The sequence below is a fragment of the Mesoplodon mirus genome (genome assembly GCF_964341445.2).
Source record: "Mesoplodon mirus genome assembly, chromosome: 7".
In the NCBI taxonomy this organism is placed as follows: domain Eukaryota; kingdom Metazoa; phylum Chordata; class Mammalia; order Artiodactyla; family Ziphiidae; genus Mesoplodon; species Mesoplodon mirus.
This window is the reverse complement of record NC_138983.1, coordinates 7,881,192-7,902,653: the sequence shown is the minus strand read 5'-3', so window position 1 is coordinate 7,902,653 and position 21,462 is coordinate 7,881,192. Positions and strand designations below refer to the sequence as shown.

General features: G+C 56.1%; 1 protein-coding gene across 12 annotated transcripts in view; it reads right to left on the bottom strand.

Annotated features, from left to right (window-relative positions):
- NRXN2 (neurexin 2) overlaps window positions 1-21,462 on the bottom strand; it is a gene marked incomplete at its 5' end in the record, with an annotated part of 100,058 nt that overhangs the window by 64,365 nt on the left and 14,231 nt on the right. For 3 of the 12 annotated variants that reach the window (XM_082628148.1, XM_082628151.1, XM_082628154.1), the window contains 4 exons: window positions 2,721-2,744; window positions 10,933-11,234; window positions 15,995-16,066; window positions 18,448-18,477. In XM_082628148.1, the coding sequence (XP_082484274.1) occupies window positions 2,721-2,744; window positions 10,933-11,234; window positions 15,995-16,066; window positions 18,448-18,477 (428 nt within the window). Of the gene's footprint in view, window positions 1-2,699; window positions 2,745-10,932; window positions 11,235-15,994; window positions 16,067-18,447; window positions 18,478-21,462 lie in introns of those variants that run through there. The other 9 variants (XM_082628141.1, XM_082628150.1, XM_082628155.1 and 6 more) reach the window with 7 other exon arrangements.

Here is a 21,462-nt window from a genome sequence, read left to right as displayed (position 1 = left end):
AGCAGGTTGAGCCCTGTCCCTTTGGGTGCCCGGTTGTCTGACTCCATTCTTGGCTGAAAGAGCCGATCCCTGGGACAGGTATCTGAGGGTTTATGAGGCGACTCAGGCCCCCCACGGGCACCAGCTCTGGTTGTCAAGCAGTGGTGCTCACGCTAGAAAGCGTGGACTTTGGAGACTCAGAAATTCACAGGGACTTTCCTGGCAAGGGCTGAAACCAGACAGGGTTGTTTCCTTCTTGACCAACTTAACCAAGTCATTCCATCCTCCCCAGGCCCGATTCCTGGGGCATTCTGGGGTTTCATGTAGTTATTTTGGGACTGATTCCCCAGAAAGGACGGTAATAGGATCTCCAATGGGGCCAGATATGCTGTATTCTCCAGGGTTTGCTATGAGAAGGGAATCGCTTCTTTACAAAATATCCCCGCCCTGGAAACACGGAGATAATCAGTTAACATCTCATAAAGCTTATTAATAAAATTATAATTCCCTTTACAGAGCACAGACACTTTCACTTCCATTCCCCTTCTTGATCTTCACACTGATCCCATGACATAGGCAATGCAGGTATATCAGCAGCTCGTTTGGTAGCTGAGGAAACAGCTTTAGCCCCAGTTCACAGAGTTTTTAACTGAATTGAGACTAGAAGGAAGGGGAGGTCTGTAGGGCCCTGATTCTCAGATGGTATCCCCAGGGGTTGGCTTTACCTTGCCTCCCTTCTGTCCCCAAAGTCACAGTTCAGCTGTCTAGTGAAGCTCTGTAAAGAAAGAGCTCTAAATGCCCAGCTCCTAACAGGTACTCAGTGGCCTGGCCTGAGGTGTGGGCAGCAGCGAACTCCTAGCAGCAGCAGCTGGAGAACAAGGCCCGTGGAGGGGCCGTGCTGGGACCACCACATGGCTCCACCTAAACACTGGGATGACAGAGTGGCCCATTGAGGTCTTGGACTGGGGAGGGCTAGGCTGGCCGTGGCCACGGGCACTAGCTCAGGACAGGGCAAAGGACGGGACCACCACAGGTCTGTGGCTGCAGGGAAACACAGACCTGCAAGAGTATCAGGACAGGCCAGATGTGGCCTCAGAGGTACATCCTCCTGGGGAGGTGGGGGAGCCACTCAGACAGGGAGCCTCAGCTCTCATGCTTCCCTCCTCTGCAGACAGGCAGCTACGCAGACCTGGGAGGCTGGGAAGGCCAGGCAGCTGCCCCAAGCAGCGTGGGCCCCGTGGGAGCAGACACGTCCAACTGCAGGGTCCCCAGCCTGGTGCTCAGTCACTCTGCATTATTAATAGGCAATGACTAACCGCCTGCTGCTGCAGAGCCAGGACAGGGCAGGCAGGAGGGAATCCCGGGGGATGGCGCACAGCAGGGCCTGCAGGCGTACACTCCAAGGTGAGTCGAGGAGCAAAGGGCCAGCCTCAGCTCCTCCCCTGCTCCTGCCCTCCCTGTCCCCACAGCCCACCCCCTAAGAGGCCTCACCAGCTCAGAAGCACACAGTCACGCAGCCCCCAGCTCACACCGGCGTTTACACTTGTAGAATCACCAGCAGAGAATCACAAATACACAGTACAGTCTCCCACTAACACCCCGAAATGTCACACCAACATTTACACACAGGCGCACCCACACACCAACACACGCCAGCTGTGTCTACACAGACCCCCACGCCAACACTCACCGGGACGGAGCCCAACCCAAACAGAGGAGCTTGGCGACAAGTACCCCGACTTCACCCCAGCTGGGCCTCCTCCTCTCACCCCCTCAACAGGGAAGGGAACCAACCCCGGTCAGAGGCCATGCGGGACAGGCAGGGGGCAGACAGGGGACAGGAGGTGGAAGGGAAGGAAGGAAGACAGTGTGAGACACAGTGTTAGTCACAGCAGCAGAGTGGTGGGGGAACTGGACGCTGTCCCTGGTGGGGGGAAAAGACCATTCATGCCATGCAAGATGTCGGGGGAGACGGAACCAGGACCCCTCAAGACTGAGAAGTGAGGGAGGGGATGCCGCTTCTTCCCTGGCAGCCAGCATGGGGCAGCTCCTAAACTGGTATGAATGGTGATTTGAAGGAGCTCTGGACCGGCCCCAGACGGCTCTGCATCCCCCAAGGCCACCTCCCTCGCTGCAGCCTGTGGAGCTGGCTGCCACTGGAGGCCTCACCCCCAGCCCCCTCCCCCAACTCAAGGGGCCTGTCCGGGAGCTGACAGTCAGCAGAGCGTAGCATGTCATGGGATGGTGTTTTCCATGGATTTTCAGGAGACCAAGAAAGAAACTAAATCAAAGAAAAGAAACAAGGGGCGGGGCAGGGGAGGAAAGGAACAAAATTAAGCAATAAAATAAGCAGCCTGGCATCGGGGCTGGTCTAACCAGAGCCGATGAACATGGGGCCTGCCCCAGGTCTCTCTGGCCAGGAATCTGAATTCAGAAGTGGGGGGTTAAGGCAGGGACAGACCAAATTCCTCGATTTCCGTTTGTCTTTTGGATTTGAGTTTGAACCAAAAAAAAAAAAAAAAGAAAAAAGAAAGAAAGAAAAGGGAAAGAGGAAAACTAAAAGAGAGCAGCAAAATCTAAAGATTGTCCAGGACGCAGAAAACAATTGGAAGAGCAAAACAACCAAAACCAAACGGGGAAAGGAAACGAAAGAGGCAGAATCGAACAGTTAAAAAAACCCACGGCAAACCAAACGGTAAGACAATTAGAGTGATATCTACCAGATAATGCAGTTTGTTTACCATAGCGTGTCCAATGCCTGCGTGCTTCACCGGAGATATGGGGGAGGGGGTGGGTGGGGCCAAAGAAAACAAAGACAACAACAAAAGAACAGAACGAAAAGAAAAGAAAAAGAAAATGACCAACTGTGAAACTCAAGGAAGGAGGAAAAATATATATCCATACATGTTTGGTTGTCTGTTCAGACCCTCCCACCTTAAGCTCAGCTGAAGTATTTTGTTTAAAGAAAATTAAATTGTAATGGGAGGGAGAAATAAAACACACACAAAAATTAAATCCCTTCTCCCAATCCCCCCCCCCGCCCCCGCCACCCCGCCCGGCAACCCTCCTCTGGACTCCTCTCCCCGCCACCATCCCCTCCGGGAAGAGCCGGCTGCAGAGACGGGGAACAGTTAAAGACCTTGGTTAGTAGAGAAGAAAACAACAAAAGAACTGGACCAGGAAAGCAAAGACTTAAAGATGGCGACATTCCGCAGATGAGACAGAAAGGTTAGTTCGTTTTTTCACTCATACCTTGCCCCACCTGTCCCTGCCCATCCCTTGGTCCCCCAGGTTATAAGCGTGTTAGTCACACACACAGAGTTGGCAACGGGGTTTTCCAACAGAAGGTGAGAGAGGGAAGGCAGGCGGTTAAGAAGCAGACCCAATTATGCAGTATTAGTAAGTCCTATGGGCTGAAATGTTAGGGAGTTGAGGGGAAGGGAGGGAGGGGAGCAGGGGTGTGAGAAAGGGATGGGCTATTGACTCAGGGAATGGACGGATGGGTTTGTTGGCTAACTGGTCAACCAGATGGCTTTCCAGAGAACTGGCTAAAGAGCAAGTTGATACTGGCCAACTGGCTGACCAGTGACCATGTCGAGTTAATGGGTTAACTGGTTGGTGATGGGCCAGCTGGCTGTCAGACTGGGAGAAGAGTGGCCAAGGCCCCCAGAGAATCCCAGGACTGGCTCAAACGAGAGGCAATTTCATTTGGAGGCAAGGAGAAGGTGTTCCCAGGGAGCATAGGAGGGGATATGGGTGTCTGCTTTTCCTGGGGATGGAGGATAGCAAATAGATCCAGGGAGTCATGGTGGGGGGAGGGGCAGCTCTGTTTTTCGCGGGGGTCGGGGGTGGGGGGGAAGGGTTGGGTTTTTTTCTTCCCATTTCTGTTCCTTGAGAAAGTTAGAGAGAGCAAGTCACCACCAGAACAGGGAAAAGGAAACTTGCCCTCCATGGGCTGGCAGAAAGCTCACTCTCACATCAGAGCTAATCATCCCAAAACCTCCTCCCTCCCCTCCCCCCTCCCCCCTCCCACCAAGAACTGACTCCTCCTTCCTGCCTAAACTGACCTTTCAGAGCCCATATTTCCCCCAAATTTCCCCCAGTTCTTCAATCACCCCCTATTCTCTTATGCTCCTCTGGGCAGCTGTTCCCCCCAGAATGAAGTACCCCCTCACCACCACCACTCCTATAAGTCCCTGGAATTGGTCAGGCTTTCCCAGCAGCCCAGCCTCCTTCCACACACACCCACAGACCCCCGCGCCTCCACTCCCCACAGCCAGCAGCAAAAATTCACTCCCCCCACATACCACACCATAAAAAGGAACAGAGAGGCCCACCTCCCTCTAAAATCCCTTACTCCTCTGTAAACTATAAGCCAGCTTCTTCTACCCCAGACTCTAGAGGCCCCGCCCCCATGTGGCTTTATGTTCATTTCCTCTCCTCATGGTCAAAGAACCACCTTCAGAATTACCCTTTGAGGAGGAGATGGCAAAGGGGCTGAGGCAGCTTCACTTAGTGTATCAGAGATATTGGGACACTACTGCTTGATGTCCATCAAATACTAAACTGTGCGCCCAAGAGTGTGACTGTGAGAAGGAGAGGTCTTCTAGAGACAGGTCCATTAGTTAGAGAGTTATTATAACCAGTGGGCACAGGACTAATTCAGTAAGACAATTAATAAGGGCCTTGTATCATTAAAAATAACAGAATTCAATATTAAGCAGCTAGAAGAAGCGCTAAATAACCAATATTAATTATTAGTGATGCAGAAACAGTTTACAAAGCAGAAGACAAGAGTCTAACTGCAGATGCAGAGACTGGAACAGGGGATAACACGTGGTACAGGATTGGTCCTATCAGCCAGTAGGACCGTTGGGAAATGAAGAGGCCAACTAGTCAGGACAAGGAACCATTAGCTTCAGGGCAGCTAAACCCATGGCACCAAAAAAGGTACAAGTGCTCTGGTATCACTGCACTAGTCAAACAAGATAGGGGGGAAAAGGCATGGGAGGTAAAAATCCAGCTACTACTCTTTTTTAATTAGAACTGGTTGTGGAGACTAAAACAAGGAAAAAATAGTTTTCGACTTTCATGGACAACTTCAATTTTTTTTTTTTCTTTTTGCGGTACGTGGGCCTCTCACTGTTGTGGCCTCTCCCGTTGCGGAGCACAGGCTCCGGACGCGCAGGCTCAGCGGCCATGACTCACAGGCCCAGCCGCTCCGCGGCATGTGGGATCTTCCCGGACCGGGGCACGAACCCGCATCCCTTGCATCAGCAGGCGGACTCTCAACCACTGCGCCACCAGGGAAGCCCAACAACTTCAATTTTTAACAAGTACAAGAGTGAATTAAGAAACAAGATTGAGGGAATTCCCTGGTGGTCCAGCAGTTAGGACTCCACGCTTTCACTGCCAAAGGCACGGGTTCAATCCCTGGTCAGGGAACTAAGATCCCGCAAGCCGTGCAGCACAGCCAAATTAAAAAATACGAAAGAAAGAAACAAGATTGAGAGGGCCTTCCACTGATGTGTCAAGAGATCTGGGCTTCCTCTGATAAATAGCAAGGTTGTGGTGGGCGAGACGGGGCCCCTCTAGACCTAGGTTGCAGATCCAGAACCCGGTCCATGGTGATCATGCCCGAGGGGGCAATTGTGGCCAAATACTAGAGTGGAGCCTCCACTGGAACCCATCCTGGCACCTGTGACGCAGCAGCCCACGCCTTCCCGAATGCCAATGCCGGGATCGGGAGGGCTGAGGCTTCAGACTAACAAATGAGCAAGGAAAGCTTTGCCCCACCCACAGAAACAGCTAGAGGGCTCCTGGAGCCCAGGAGCACAAGGAAGACAGTCCATGATGAGGGAGGAGGGCATCAAGTCACAGAGGGAAGAAGTCAGTCATTGTAGCAAGTATAACTTACCATGGCCAAGGGCCTTTGACAGAACTTTATCCCAACCTCACCTTGATCTATCGGCATAGCTCCAGCCCTTCAAGAAAGCCAAGAAGGGGATCAAACGCACAAATCACAAAAGTCTGATTGAAGGCATCTCTGTGGAGCTTGAGCAAGAGACGCTCAGGACAAAGAAAAGAGGATTCAGAGATAAGAGGGGCCCATTTTTCCAAGAGACAAGCAGAACATTTAGATGTTTCGAGATTTCGGAACACCCAAGAATGCGGTACCACGAGACGAACGACAGGCACCTTAGCGGTGCGCACCCAGGCCGACAGCCAGGCCCTCCAGGGAGGCAGAAAAATGGAGTCAGACTCCCGTCCTCCCACTTCCTGTGGGACAGCCTTGGACCAGCTCTTCAACCTCGCTGGTGAAATAGGAGTATCTCCCACTTCACAGGATTGTTCAAAAAGTTAGGTGAGATACAAAAGAGAAAAGAGACCCTTGAACTTGGGGGTTCCGGAGGAGGAGAGATGTGAGGGTGCAATCTGAACAATGCTGTAAGAAAGGGACAGGTCCTGAGGAGACTCTGGTGGGGGTGGGAGAGTAAAGTGAGGTGGAGCTTTTCCCAGAGGACAAGAGATATTTCTGGGCTCGTATGAAATAGATCTGCTGGATCCTCATGTCCAAAACCTCACCAACTGGCTTCAAGAAAGAGCCCAAAGGAACCAGCAAAACCACTAGAAAAACAAATAAAAACACTTAGTAGATGCTGGTATTAAGCTCTCAAGGAGCTTACCATGTAGAAATAGAGAAAAGAGGTGAACACAAATTACTGACCATGCAGACGGAGTGTGATGATAGGGCCAGAACACAGCAAAGAGGGAGACTGGCCAGGGGACCCGGAGGATCAAGGAAGGCCTTACAGAAAAGGTGGCGGTTCAGCTGGGCCTGAAGGATTGGAAAAAAAAACCCCACAACTAACAATAAGGATGGCAGCAAGGCCTCCGCTGCTCACGCGGCGCCAGGCACAGGCCACCACCTCAGTTAGTCCTCAAAGGCCCCTCTCACTTTGCACAGAGAGGTTACGTGACTTGCCTCAAGTCACTCCAACTAGCGGCAGAGCTGGGATTTGAACCCAGTCTGTCTGACTCAAACCCCAGCTCTAGGGTTTCACCCGGTGGAAAGGAGGGTGAACGGTGGTGTTGGCGGGGGCTCTGTGGGAATGAGGTGGGCAGCTCGGGAAGCCAGTATAGACAGGCTGTGTACAGCACCACAGTTAGGCCCTAAGATGGGGCATGTGACAGGCCGGAGAGACAGGGCAGCCCGGGCCGGAAGGGGAGGGAGTCCCAAGTGCCTGCCAGGCCCCAGCCTTGGGGGATGTCCCTCCTTGGGGCCCAGGGGGCTCCTGAAAATCTCCCCATTGAGGAACGGCCTCATGGGAGCTGGGCGGGTGGAAGCTCCACATATTTTGGGAGCCAGCTTGTCTTCCAGAGTTTGTGCTGGCTAGTGATGAAATGGGTTGGCACTCGGCTTGCATGGTGGGGGGAGGCATACTGGGTGTGGGAGGAGGGTGGGCCCAAGATTAAAAATAGGCCTCAGGGGGCTTCCCTGGTGGCGCAGTGGTTGGGAGTCCGCCTGCCAATGCAGGGGACACGGGTTCGTGCCCTGGTCCGGGAAGATCCTACATGCCACGGAGCGGCTGGGCCCGTGAGCCATGGCCACTGAGCCTGCGTGTCCGGAGCCTGTGCTCCGTAGCGGGAGAGGCCACGACCGTGAGAGGCCCGCGTACCGCAAAAAAAAAAAAAAAGGCCTCAGGGAATCCTCAGAGGGAATTATTCCTGCAAAGATCCCCCAACAGACACCACCAGGCACAGGGTCCTCAAGGCTGGGCTCGGAGGGAGAGGAGGGCGACAGCGGGATGTGGTCTCAGTCAGGTGTCCTCTGGTCCTGACTGCAATGTTCTAGGAGTCTCTGGATGATTCCGGGGATCACTATCTGGTTCAGGGGAGGGGGTGAAATTCTGCCTCCTTCCAGTCTCCCAAAGCTGCAGGACCAAGAGGAAGGGAGACCCCTCAGTGCTTGTCCTGGGGCAGGCTCTCCCCAGGAGGCAGTCTCCCCGGCTGTTCTAATCACTTGGGGAAAACAACGTGGATCCCAGTGTCCTCAGATCCCAGCCATCTACCCTAAAGGCAGAAGCAGATGTCATTTCTTACCTCACCCCCCCACCCCCGTCTTTGCTCCTGGCCACTCCCAACCCAACGTCACTCCTAAGATCATAAAAGGATCTTTCCAATCCCAGGACACCACGTGGCCCCTGTATAAATGTGTCTGCACCGGGTTTCTCCCCTTCGTCGCACTACTGACATTTGGAGCCAGATAATTCTTTGCTGTGGGGCTGCCCGGTGCATTGTGGGATGTTTCGCAGCATCGTGGCCTCTACCCACTACATGCCAGTAGCACCCTCCCCGAGTTGTGGCACCCAAAATGCTTCCAGACATTGCCAAGTGTCTCCTGGGGGGCGCTCCGCCCTCGGTTGAGAACCACTGCTCTAGGGACAACAGGACCCGATAAATTATTAGAAGCCCTGAAAGGCAGGCACTCAAAGGGCCTGGTGAGGATGGACTTGGTCACAGGCTAGGTCCTGAGCAAGGGCAATGAAGCCAGAGCACAGCCTCAGGGCTGCCCTTCCATCCCCCTGATGGTCACAATGACCAAAAAAGGGCTGCAGCTCATATTTACAGATGTGGACTGGAGTCAAATAAATCTCTCCAGAAACCCTTTCTAAGGAGACCTCTCAATCGAAGTCTTAAAGCAGACACCCTCTTTGGCCCCGAAGGCTTATGTTCAGGTCAACATGACCTGACTCTGCTCTGACCCATCCGGTACAGCAGGCCAGGGGGACGTGGTCACCAGTTACCAGCTCAGACCCAGGACTCTGTGAGCCCCGGGAAGAGGCTACTATGGGTCCCTGTCCACACTCAGTACTGATGAGGGCAGGCCTCCCCACCTCCGTATGGCGTTCCCGCCTTCCCTGGTCACAGACCTCTCCCTCCTCTCTAGGTCTCTCGAGTTCCTAGAACGTTTGAGATTCCTGCCGCTCAGTTGGCCCTTGTGTGGCTTTGCCCTGTTCACTTTTAACAGACTCATCCTGTGTCCTCAAGAGCCGAAGGACTGGGAGGGCGGGGCCCATGTTTTTTTTCCCTCAGTACCCAGTATAGATGGACAATATATTGGCCAAAGGACACGTGGATAGGGACTCTGGGCTTGCAGTGTGTTGCCAAAGGTGGTACCAGGTGACAGCGCTGGTCCTGGGGAGGGAACATCAGCAAGAAGCCAACTCCGCCCACCCCTGCAGTAAATGTGGGTGGCACCTAAAAGTATGACAAACAGCGCAAACACTCAGGTTTGCTCAGACGGTGGTGACAACACAAGACAGCCTTCCTGCAGGGTCAGGGGATGATGCGACATGAAGGGGGCACCACCCTGCGGAGGAGTGCCGCTCTTCAGAGCTCAGGGCGCACTGAAAGCAGGTGCCTGGGTGGGAGCCCGACTGCAGCAGGGAGCAGCGGCTCGGAAAGAGCAGGAGGATTAGTCACAGTGTCCCTACAGCAAGGGGAAGGCGCCAGAGGAGGGGGACTCCCCGTTAGATCCTCATTCAGTGGGTTGAAGAAGAGCAGGTAAGAACAGTGTGAGGTCAGCCGGAATCCCGCCCCCGGCCACCACGAGCCTTTCGGGGGACGAAGGGGAGGAGGAGAGGGCAGGTGACAAAGAGGAGAGACATCGGAAGTTCAGCCACCAGGAAGCTCAGCTAGAACCAGGAAATACAGAGCAGATACCTAGTAAGAGAAGGGCTGCAAACCAGCCAAGACAGCACCTCCCAGGGCATAGAGGCTCTGTGTTCCTGGTTGCACTGAGCTTGCTGGGGGTGGAGCTGGAAAAGGGTCCCTGCCACCAGCTACAGAAACTGGTGGACCCAGAGAGAAGGACCAGCAAGAGTCTGGGCACCTGGGCCTCAGGTGCCAAGCGATCAGGGCACAGAGTCAGAAGGTGGAGCCAGGAGCCACTGAGGATGCACAGCGGCTTCTCCTGCTTTGGAAGAAGGGTCTGGCTTGGACTCTGCTTGAGGCGGGAACTTCTCAGGGCTGGAAACAAGCTGTGGAGGCTGCTGTCAAGCAGAAGCCTGGCCAGAGGGAATGCTTCGCCTGCCATAGCCACCCTGTGCCTCGTGAGAGGCAAAGAGGCCACTGCACTGAGAGAACAGCGCCGATGCCCAGAAGTATCAGCTCCCGGGGTGGGGGAGAGTCTGGGAGATGGAGCTGAGGGGACGCTGAGGACACTGTCCTGCCTGCAGGGGCTGCCCCAAGAGTCTCCTGAGCTCCCACATGGGCTGGCCTGGAAGCCACGGAAAGACAGCCACCGACCCGTGGGAGAGCCTGCGCCCCTTCGGAGGGACAGGAAGGGACAGGAGAGAGAGGGTACTGCCCAGACGAGAGGCAGGACCAAGCACCTCGCCAGTCCGTTCCCCTCTCAGGCCTGCTGCCCCGACCTTGCTCTGAGCCCAGGCCTGCCTCTGCCCTAGAAAGGCCCCGTCTAAGGGCAGGCCACACCCCACCCCACATGGCCCAGTCTTCCTGCCCTAATGGGACACCGACTCAACCAGAGTCTGGCCAGAGTCTCCCCATCCCTTAGCCCCCCAGGGCCCCGCCAGTTCAGGTTCTATCTTATTCCTCCCAGCCCCCCAATCGCCCTCCTGCCAGATTACCTGATTCCTCAGCCCCAACCCTTGAACCCAGCCCCTGGCACCAATCGGAGCCAGGCTCCGGGCTCCGGCCCCGGGGCAGCCTCCTCCCTAGCGCAGCATCCTGGTCCTTGAAGCCTGCTCACTGCAGCTGCGCTCCTGGACCTCCCAGCCCACCCACGGCCTAAACCCCTAAACCTTCTTCAGAACCACGCCTTGCTGCTGGCCCTGACACCTCGCCCCCGCACCCCAGGCAGCCCGCTCTCCCCACTCCCGTTCTGTCCCAGATACAGCTGGCCCCTAGCCTTCTTCTTGCTCCCCCTACCTGGCGCAGGTTTCGAGTGACCCGGACGTCATGCCAGGCGTTGTCGTTGAACTTGCCATTGACGGGTTCCACAAGGGCCTCAAAGGCTCCCGAGCCCAGGTTGATGACGAGCCAGACGGCCCCAGATTTGAGGGACAGGTTGACATAGTCGGCCGACTTGCCCGTGTGCAGCATCAGCCCGTTGCGCTGCAGGGTGCGGAAGGCCAGCGTGATCTCGTCCGTGCTGCTCTGGATCGGGTTGTGTGACAGGTCATAGCAGAAGAACTCATTGCCTTTGAAGGTCGCCACAAACTCCTCCTTGCCTGGACGCCGCGGTGGGGAAACGGGAGAGGGCTGAGTGGGGCAGGGCACTCCAGACCCTCCCTCTTCCCCTCCAGCCACCCAGGCGCAGGTGCTGGACACTGGGAGCCCCTCAATCCCAACTGCAAGCTTTAGGCTCTCTCCCCTCCCCGTGCTGTCCACCCTCCTCTCTGGACCCTGCCGTCTTTGCTGTCAGAAGTCAGCTTCCCCCACGTCTGTCTCCAAAGCAGGAGGCTGCTAAGTGGCTCTCACACTGACAGCTGACAACTAAGCTGCCACACGGCCAAGCGAAGCAGACGTTCTCACTGTCTCCTCCCCCACTGGCCCTCCATCGGCCACCCCCTTAACAAAAGGATGTGGTAGAGCAACAGGAAACTGCACCGGACATCTTCCCGGAGTGCCCCCTATGGCGGGGCACCAAGGGTCTCCTGAGTGCAGCCCACCTCCCCCTCCCGCCTCTTCTTCAGTGATGGCCATTCTCCGTGCCTGGGGACAGTCTGAGGCCTCACCACATGGGATGGGACTAGTAGGCCTACTTCGTAGCAGTGAGCAGATGAGGAGAATGGGGTGGAGGAGGCAGGGGGAAGACACATGGGAGGGCGATGCAGGTGGCAGGGATGTGCGTCAGGGAGCAGTGGGCCACTGGGCAGGGCTGACACAGGTGGCCACCATGCCAGCTGTCACCGCCCCCCCAGCTTCCTAGTCCAACCTGAGAGGACAGCACAGACAGGTCCTAGGCAGAGAGCCTCCAAGGGTTCCCAGAGGGCAGGTGTGGGACCCTGTGTGCCAGGAGATGGCTGGGGGCAAAAGTGCACGGGCAGGTCCGGCTCTCGTGCGTGTGTGCGTGAGTGTGCGTGCACGAGTAAGCGCCCTGCATGGGGCTCCTTCCACTGGCACGCTTTAAACAGGAGTGAAAACAACTGGGAGGGCCTTAGGGACTTTTAGTGTTCTGTAAGTGGGTGACAATGGCTCCGCGGAAGGAAGGTGGGTCCCAGCCCCACACCTTCACAGGCCGGAGCCCACACAGAGGGAAGAAAACAGGCCATAGAGTCAAGGGAGCACAGAGGACCTGGACTCTGACAGTGACTCATTTCTCCTCCCAGCAGGCGGTGGCACAACGGCTGGGCCCACCCACCTTGCAGGGTGGATGGGGGGCGAACAAGACGCTGGCCAAGGGCCTTCATGGAGTGCAGAGATTCTCAGCACAGGCCCCCAGGCCCAGGAAGAAGCAGGGCACGATGCCGGTGCGGGGGGCGCACGCGGCCTTCAGAGGCCCCTGCCCCCCTGTGGGCCGGGCCCCAGCAGCAGGCGCCACGTGTGGAAGCCGTGGCTCTCCGGGTGCATCTCCTGCAGATGCCTCTCCCCTGCACAACGGCCCTGCTCTCTCCCTCCGGGCAGTCTGCCCACAGACTCAGTCCTCACTGCTTCCGGATGCCAAGGCACCAGCTGCTGCCCCAGAGCCTGGCACCGCACTCGCTGCAGCTGGCCAGGCCTGGTTTCCTGAGGTCACAGGGCAGCGAGGCTGGTGGGGCATGGGCCACATGGGGACAGCCACAAGCCCCACTCTGCCTACCTTGGGGCTCCAGCGGGAAGGGCCAGAAAACAAAGAGGAGGAGTCAAGGAGAAACAAGAAGGGAAAGACTGGCGATGTGGAGGGAGGCCATGTAGAGAAGGAGAAAGATGGACCATGAGGGACAGAAGGGAAATGGAGACAGCGCAGAGCTGTGACGGAGCAAGAGGTGATGCGGGGAAGCAATCTGGATAAAGACGATGGCAAGCTGGGAGGGGACAGGTAAGGGTGATGGGAAGAGGGCCCCCAAGGAAAAGGGGACAGAGACCTCCCAGGAAAGAAAGCCAAGGGTTTCTCGGGGCCTTGCTGTTTCCATAGCAACCAGGCCTGCTACCCAGGCACTGGCAGAGCAGGGGGGGCTCAAGGACCAGAAAAGGGAATGTGTTTGACCTTGAGTTTGCTCTGCATCCTACTCCCTCCCTGAAGCCGGGCCTCCCCTCCCACTCCCTCACCTTCACTGCAGTCAAAGAAAATATTAAAGGGAGAGTCAAACAGAAAGAAAGGAAAGAATAAGGCAACCACGTGAAAAAGTGATTGGAACAGAACAAAAGAGGCCAGTAAAAAGGAGAGAGGCGGGTCTAAGGCTGGACCACGGCTGCCAAGGCAAAGTGGAGAAATGAGGCCATTCCTCGACTCCTCTGGGCTCTGGCTCTGGTCTCCTAGGAGAGAAGGCAGAGCCAGACACTCTGGAGCCAGAGTCTACATGTTCTCCAACGCCCGTCGCCGCCACGGACCCAGGTAGGCCCAGGGATGGAAAGAGGCTTGGAGCAGCCAGAGGGAACCTGAAAGAATTGGGGGAGAGCGACAGAAAATAGATGAGCAAATGCGAACAAGAAAACCCAAGGTGGTGGGAAGGACAGAGATAGTCCCTGAGTGGGGAGGAGGCGGTAGGACCTCTAGGGATTAGTGTGTCAGGTAAGCACGTGGGGGCTGCCCTGCCAACCGCGCTCAGAAGAGCACCAACCAGATCTAAGAGGAGCGAGACCTGAAACAGCAGGGGGCGCTCTCCCCCACCTCACCGCACGGACGACCCCGGAACTACAACTCCCAGCAGCACTTGAACAGTTACCCGCTCCCAATAGCCCCTGGCACTGGAAGGGGGTCATTGCTGATACCTGTTTATCTCCCAGGGTCGGGGAACGTGGAGCCCCACAAGTGTCCGCAGTCAAGCTGAATGTGGCTAGAGACCAGTTGCTGCGGTCCTGGATCTCTAATGGCCATGGGGGGGCAGAGCAGCTGCCTCCTTTCCAGGCCCAGCTCAAAGCCCTCCTCTGGGAAGGTCTCCAGCCCCCGCAGCCCCTCCCTGCGCTGTCTGTTCAGCTCGTTCGGCATTTACTGCCTAGTAACATCTTGTACTGCTCCCTTGAGAGGAAGTGTGATGTGAGAAAGAAGACCTGGGCACTAACGCTGGCTCTTGCACCAGCTTTGTGACCTTGGCCAAGAGGCAACATCTCTAAGCCCCAGCTTCCTCCTCAGGACAAAGGAACTCATCATCGGCCTACCTCACAGGTCGCCGTGGGCATCTAGAAAGAGACCAGACCAGGTGAGGCTTCATAAACTGTAAACCATTCCACAAATAAACGACTCTCACGCTGGGATGTAACTTTCTCTGTGTGTATGTGCTGCCTCTCTCTCTAGATCAATGAATAAATTAACTCCTCTGCACAAAGTCTGCACTTTCCCTATACTTTGCACATACCACACTTTATTGTAGTTCTTTGTTAGAACATCAGTGAGCCCCTTGAGAACAGAGCCCATTCACCCATTTAAAATAAATCTGCTGAGCGCACACCTACATATGTGCCAGGAGCTGTGGAAAGCACCAGGGGTATACGAACGAAAATACCCAATCACTGTCCTCAGGGAGCTCAGTCGAGTTGGGGAGGCAAACAGGTAAAGTGACAGTTACTCGCCGTGTGGCGAGTGATGTAATGGATGTGTAGACAAAGGGAATGCCGAGCAGCTTCTGGGTTTGCCTGAGGAGTTTGGGGGAGACTTCCAGTGTGGTGGCCTGGCTGCTTTTTCGAGAGTCAGCTGAAAGAGATACCAAATGGTTGGGGAAGAGGGCAGGGATGGAAGGAATACAGGCCAACAGAACAGCAAGTACTAAAGGATGGGACTTGATAGCCCCAGGGGCTTGGCACCCACTGGAGCTCCTTGAGGGGTTGCTACACTGCCCTGTAAACTTCTTAGGGAAGAGAGCCTCTTAAGAGAGGCAGCCTCACACAGGTTCGAGCCCTGGTCCGGGAAGATCCCGCATGCCGCGGAGCAACTAAGCCCACGAGTCACAACTACTGAGGCCGCGTGCCACAACTATTGAAGCCCACACGCCTAGAGCCCGTGCTCTGCAACAAGAGAAGCCACCGCAGTGAAAAGCCCGCGCACCACAACGAAGAATAGCCCCCTCTCGCCGCAACTAGAGAAAGCCCACGCACAGCAACGAAGACCCAACGCAGCCAAAAATAAATAAATTTATTTTAAAAAAGAGAGAGAGAGAGAGAGAGGCAGCCTCAGTGTAGAAAAAAAAAAAAAAGGAGCTTGAAACCTACACCCCTGAGACAGGATAAAGGGCCCCGGGCTGGCCTCAGGGGCATTGGCAAGCGTCAGTTTCCTCATCTGTAAACCAAGGGCAATGAGCCCTTCCACAGGGGGCTGTGAAGGGTCATTTAGGTGACGCAAGTGACACATAACTTATTATAAGTGCCACATCTCCCAAGCAGAATCTCCCTGGGCTGACACCTATCGTGCTTGCAGAATTTGATGGTTACATGGGGGGCTGACCCTGCTGCCTAGCCACTCTCCCAGAGAAACAGATACTTTCTAGTCATCCCTGTTCTTTGGCCTGAACAACTGCCACAAAAAGACATCTGTGGGGACTTCCCTGGTGGTCCAGTGGTTAAGACTCAGCACTTCCACCACAGGGGACATGGGTTCAAGCCCTGGTCGGGGAACTAAGATAAGCGCGGCCAAGAAAAAAAAGACATCCATGTTCTAGAAAGAGGTCATCAGGACAACTGGGCTTTGGGAAAGAAATGGAGGTTTGTGGCCTTTTACACCGAGGCAGGTACTGCGGGTGGACCTCAGAGGGGGTTGAAGGGGACATGCCTCTGTTGACTCAGCTGCCCTCCAGAAAGTGAAGTTGGCCTACAGAGGGTGCGGGCTGCGCTCTCTGGGGACCGTGGGGCCACTGACCTTTTGTCGGCTGGTGCACATCGCTGGCTCCTCCTCTCCCGGCCCCCCCCTCGGAGAACAGTAAGGACCCTACTGGAGAAGCAGAATTGGGGAGTCAGGCACAGGGGGGCTATCCAGGCAGTCCCACCCCAGCCTTGAGGCGATGGAGGGCCCTGTCCAGGGCAGAGGGCCGGCTTGGAGGTACAGGGTCGGGGCGGGGTGCTGCTCTGGGAACTCACTCGCTTCAGGGCCTCTGGGATAGGAGCCAGTTGACAAACCGGGAACCATCAGCCCCACAAACCCCGTCAGACTCACGACCACTGACCTCCCCCTTCTTGCCCAGGGGCGGGGGGTGAGCGGAGGAGCAGAGGCCTCGCTGCTGGTGCAGGAGCCCCTTCTGCCCAACAATGTGCAAACAGGCCAGACCTCTGGCCCTGGGGGCCCCGACCTCCAGGCCAGATTCTCCCCCTCTCTCGGCCGCGCTCTGCTGGGCCAGGTTCCTCTTCTTCGACTAGTCCAACAGCCTGACAGAGCACCCCTCTTCCAAAACCGCCCCGTTCCCGCACCAAAGCCCTCTTCTCCTGTTTGCCCATCCTCGAGGCAGGCTGGTTCTCCCTCTACACCTGTTCCTTTACAGCAGTGAGTGCTCTCAACGTTGCCTTCATCCACTTCTTGGCCAGTTAGGCCGCGGGGATTCCCAGGGGCAGGGCCACGCGCTCTGTTTGCTCCTTGTTCCTCCACTGTGCCCTCAGCAGGGCTGCGCACACCAGGAGGTCCTGCCTGGCTAAGCTCACAGTGGATGTGGGAAGGCCTTTCTCGGGGAGGACTTCCCGCTCGCCACCACCCAGCAGCCCCAGCCCAGGCCTCCAGAGTCCCGCAGGCACGCGTCACCACGTCTGGCCTCCAGGCTGCCTTAAGTTCTCCACCCAGCCCTGGCCAGCGGCTCCCAGGCACCACACTTGCTGCCAGACCCCACGAGATGGTTCTTAAGGGGAACCCAAGAATGGAGTTTAAAAGTCCTGGGGGCTTCCCTGGTGGCACAGTGGTTTAGAGTCCGCCTGCCGATGCAGGGGACACGGGTTCATGCCCCGGTCTGGGAGGATCCCACGTGCCGTGAAGCGGCTGGGCCCGTGAGCCATGGCCGCTGAGCCTGCGCGTCCGGAGCCTGTGCTCCGCAACGGGAGAGGCCACAACAGTAAGAGGCCCGCGTACCGCAAAAAAAAAAAAAAAAAAAAAGTCCGTGTTTGGGCCCTTATTCCAACCCCAATCCTCAGAACTGAAGCTAGAATAACACCTGGGCTGTGGCCTTTCGGGAGGTGGAGGGGTGGCTTTAGGGATCCTTCAGGGCTTCATCTAGGACAAAGGTGAGCCACAGCCAGCAAACCCAGAACCAGGCACTGAGATGCAAGAAGGATGTGAGTAAACCCACCAGGCCCTGACTCCCCACTCGGAACTTCCTCTTTCCCCACATTTCTTACCATAATTTCACATCCCTGCAAGAATCCCAGGCCTCTACCTCCCCAGACCTAAATCCATCCCAAATTCCCGATCTGAGTCTCTCCCCACAGCCCAGCCTTCATCCTGTAGGCTTCTCCTGCCTACAGGCTAAGGACACCACCCTGTCCCTATGGAAGATGAGCCCCAACAGAGGACCACCAGGGCAGGGAAGCAGTGCCTGAGGATCTGGGAGGGAGTCAGCAACAGGGAGGTCAGAGCTGGGGGATCAAGTCAGGACTCCTGGGGTCTGTCTCCAGGTTTGCCGAACACCAGGGCTTTTAAAGATGGTAAAGACTCGGTCAAAGGGAGGCTAAAAATAGATGAGCAGTCCCAACGGAACCACCAATTAAACGCTGCGTAATCACTAGCAAGTCACTTCATCTCTCTGGACCTAAATGTCCTCATCTGTCAAATAGGGTCAGGAAACATCCAAAAGACACAAGGGTGAGGGTGTACGGGGGTGGGGGGGACAGCTGTGGAAAGGGGGAATCCCACAGCGGCAGGGTGAGGGGAATGAGGCTGCCTAAAATCCACTTCCTCCAGCCCATGCTTTTCTCTTTTTATTTGGGTTCACAGAAAAGAAAGAATGAGCAGAATGAGCAGAAGGAAATAAAACACCACCATGAGAAAGAAAAAAAAAAAAAGCAAGATACACTATCAGGAAAACGCAAAAAGGTGACTGGAGACAACGGCAGGAGTTCAAACATCTCTTGATGTCAGAAACCAAGGTGGGATGAGGGTGGATGGCGTGTGTCAGGGGAGGTGGGAGAGGGGAGAGCACACACGGGGACCAGCCCCCACCCACCCCAGCGCCCAAATAAATAAAGACAAGGCAGAGGAAGGGGGTAGGAAGGCAGGAAGGAGGCGGGACAAGTGGAGGAGGGGGAAGGGGGGCAAGGGGGGGTGGACAGAAAATCCAGGTGCAGGTTGGGGGCCATCCAATCCAATCCAAACCAAGCCAGAACTTCAAACCATACCTTCGCTGTTTAACGTCAGGTGAGCCGGACCTTGGAAAGGGAAGGAGAGAAAGAAAGAAAGGAGACAATAAAAGAAGAAAAAAGAAAGAAAAGGGGAAAGAAACAAAGAAAACACAAGTCATCAAAATCAGCCAGAGAGAGGGGAGAAAAAAGCTTTTGCTGCCACAATTTAAAAACCCTTTTTAACTTGTGACAGACATCGGGGGAAAGCCCCCAGCCCAGAGCTGAGGAAAGGGGCCCGATGCCGAAACAGAGGGTGGAGGGCACGAGAAGCAGGGCGAGAGAGAGAGAGAGAGAGAGAGAGAGAAGGGGGGCGCCGGAGAGGGTGAGGCGGGTACAGGCAGAGCCAGAGGAAGGGCTGGGGCAGGGAGGCACTGCAGGGGGAGAGGAGACTTTGGTTTCTTTTTTTTTCTTCTTGCCGGAAAAAAAAAAAGGAAAAGGAGGAGAAGCATGAGGCTGGGAGGGCTGCTTTTTCCTTTTTCTTTTTTTCTTTTTTTTTTCTTCCGGGAGGCGGAGAGAAAAAAAAAAACGGTCAACGAGAAAAACGATTCAGATGGAGGAGAAAATAAAACACGACACAAAAATCAAAGCCACCTGGAGAGAGAGAGAGTGTCCTGTTAGCGCGGGATTGAGCAGACAAGAGGGATATCCAACCCCCCCCACACCCCATCCCGTTACCCCACGAGCCTGGCAGAGACCGGGGAGACGGGGATATGAAGAGCCTGGGCCTAGAGGGAATCTCCCACCAAAGGGGGCTGTGGAAAGGCATCTGTCCAGGTCCACCCCTCCCAACAGCCTCCGAATGGGTAACAGGCACCCTGCCCTCCCGGATTCTACGAGGAAACTGGGATTCAGGAGGACAAAGTTAGAGAGACAGCAGGTTGGAGGAAACAGAATCTAGGGAAACACTGGAGCAAGGATGGGGGCCTGGATCCTTCCATAGGGAGGACTGGGGGTCCAGGCCAGCACTCTTGGACAGCAAAGACCAAAGAGGGCAGCCAAGACCCATGGGCGGGAGCCCCAGCTCTCTGAGAGGTCGACACACCTCATTCGAAACTATTCTACGGACCCCCTTTCTCTGGACAGGCCCTCTCTGAGGTGACCCAAAAGCTGAATTTTGAAAAGGGAAAACAGAAGCCCGACAGCCAAGACTGAGAGCAAGATTGTCTGGGATTTTTTTTCAGGGGTGCCTTGGTCCCTTGAGAGAGCCTGGTCAGCCCTGATTTGGGGCCCCCCTCAGCCTTAGGGGGAGAGACTTTGGCCCACTGGACCAGTACCCCAGTCCCCAGAAGGCATCAGCCAAGGAACACTCTCCCCCAGAGAGGCTGGCAGCACCATGCCCCACAGCTGAGCTGAGACCCCAGGGCTCCCTGAGATGACCAGCCCCACCGAACCTCAGCCCTCCCTCCCCCATCCCTGCACCCGTGGTGTCTGGCCAAGAGGATGGGGAAGGAACAGCCCTGCAGCACCACCTCACCCTTGGAAACCATCCCCGCTGCTGAGGCCGTGAGAGGTGGGCCCTGGGGGTAGAAAGCCGGGACCAGGATGCAAGATAGGGAAAAGCGCTCCAGGTGTCTCTGGGGCAAGGCTGAGGGCCAGGATGCCTGGGTTCCCGAAAGAAAGGCAGCAAAAAGGCCAGAAGGGCATGGCCGGGGGCCAAGGGCCTGGATCCTGTGGAAGATTTGGGTAGATGGTTCATGTTGCCCCCTTCTTGTCTCAGGCAGCACTGGTTTCTCCCCAGTGCTGGGTCTGAGGCCAGTCGGGGGAGGGGGCCACAGCTAAGGGCTGCCTCAGGACAAAACAGCTCTTGGGAAGGCACAGATTTTATCCACAAAACCCGAGGGAACCCAAGCATTTGGACCAAGTCTTATTCCTTGCTCCAAACGCCCCCCACCCTCTCCCCCAAAACTACCAGCATCTTCCAAACCCCCTAAATCCAGGACCCAGACCCAGAGCCCTAACCCCTCATCCAACTCTTCCAGGCCCAGGAGCCGAGGGACCTGTGAACCTGCCTCCTGTCCCCGCTGCCGCCTGTACCACTGCTGTGGAGGAGTGGCATCTCTGCCTCGCAGACCCTTCCACTGCCCAGCTCCCAGCCAGCCTCATTAGCATACGGCACTCTCCCTCTGTCGCCACGGCAACCAGCTGCTCAGCTCCCTCAGGAGTGACAACACCAGCCATCTTGAGGAAGGGGAGGCCGGTTCCCTGCCCCGTCTACCCGAGGCTCAGCCCAGCCTGGCCCGGGGGTGCTCTCCCTAAAGCTTGCCTCACCCCCTGGCCTGAAATCTCTGCTCTCCCCATGCCCCGGCCCCCCTCCTTACACCCCTCCCCACCTCCACCTGTGGCATCAGTCCCTCCTCCAGCCACTGGAGAAGAGGCTGGTAGTGATGGATGGCATTACCAAGGGTCCTCTCCTAGGGCACTTTATCTGGCTGCTTCTGGGTCTTCTCTCCCCACTACAAAAGGCTAGGGGGAAGGGGGTGGGGCTACCAGGATCCCCAAAAGGAGATGCTCGGCAGGGGCCTGTGGAGCAGGATGGCTGGGTCCCTGGGAGAAAGCTAGGCCTGAGGCACAGCGTCGAAGGACCAGACAAGAGGGTGAAGGCACGGAGGACTCAGAGACCTGAAGAGGGACCTGCAGAGTCCAGAGCGTAATGCCACCAAGGAGTCCCCCAGCCCACCCCCCGTGAAGCCACCACCTACCAGACCCACCTCCCCACTCTCAGTCTCACACAGTAGAGGGAGGGGCAGAAAGGGGAGAAATGGGGAGGCGGAAAAGGCCAGCCCCCTTACTCTCCTGACAAAACCCCAGGGAGGACCAACATCGAAAGAAGGAAGAGGGTTATAGGGGACAAGACTGTGAGACACACAAGCAGCCATGACACAGAGACACACAGATGCATCACATCCCTGGGTGTGTATACACACACACACACACACACACACACACACACAGCCTCAGACACACAGCCCTGCACAGCCACTGACCTGCAAGCACATGAAGGGCCACATCCAG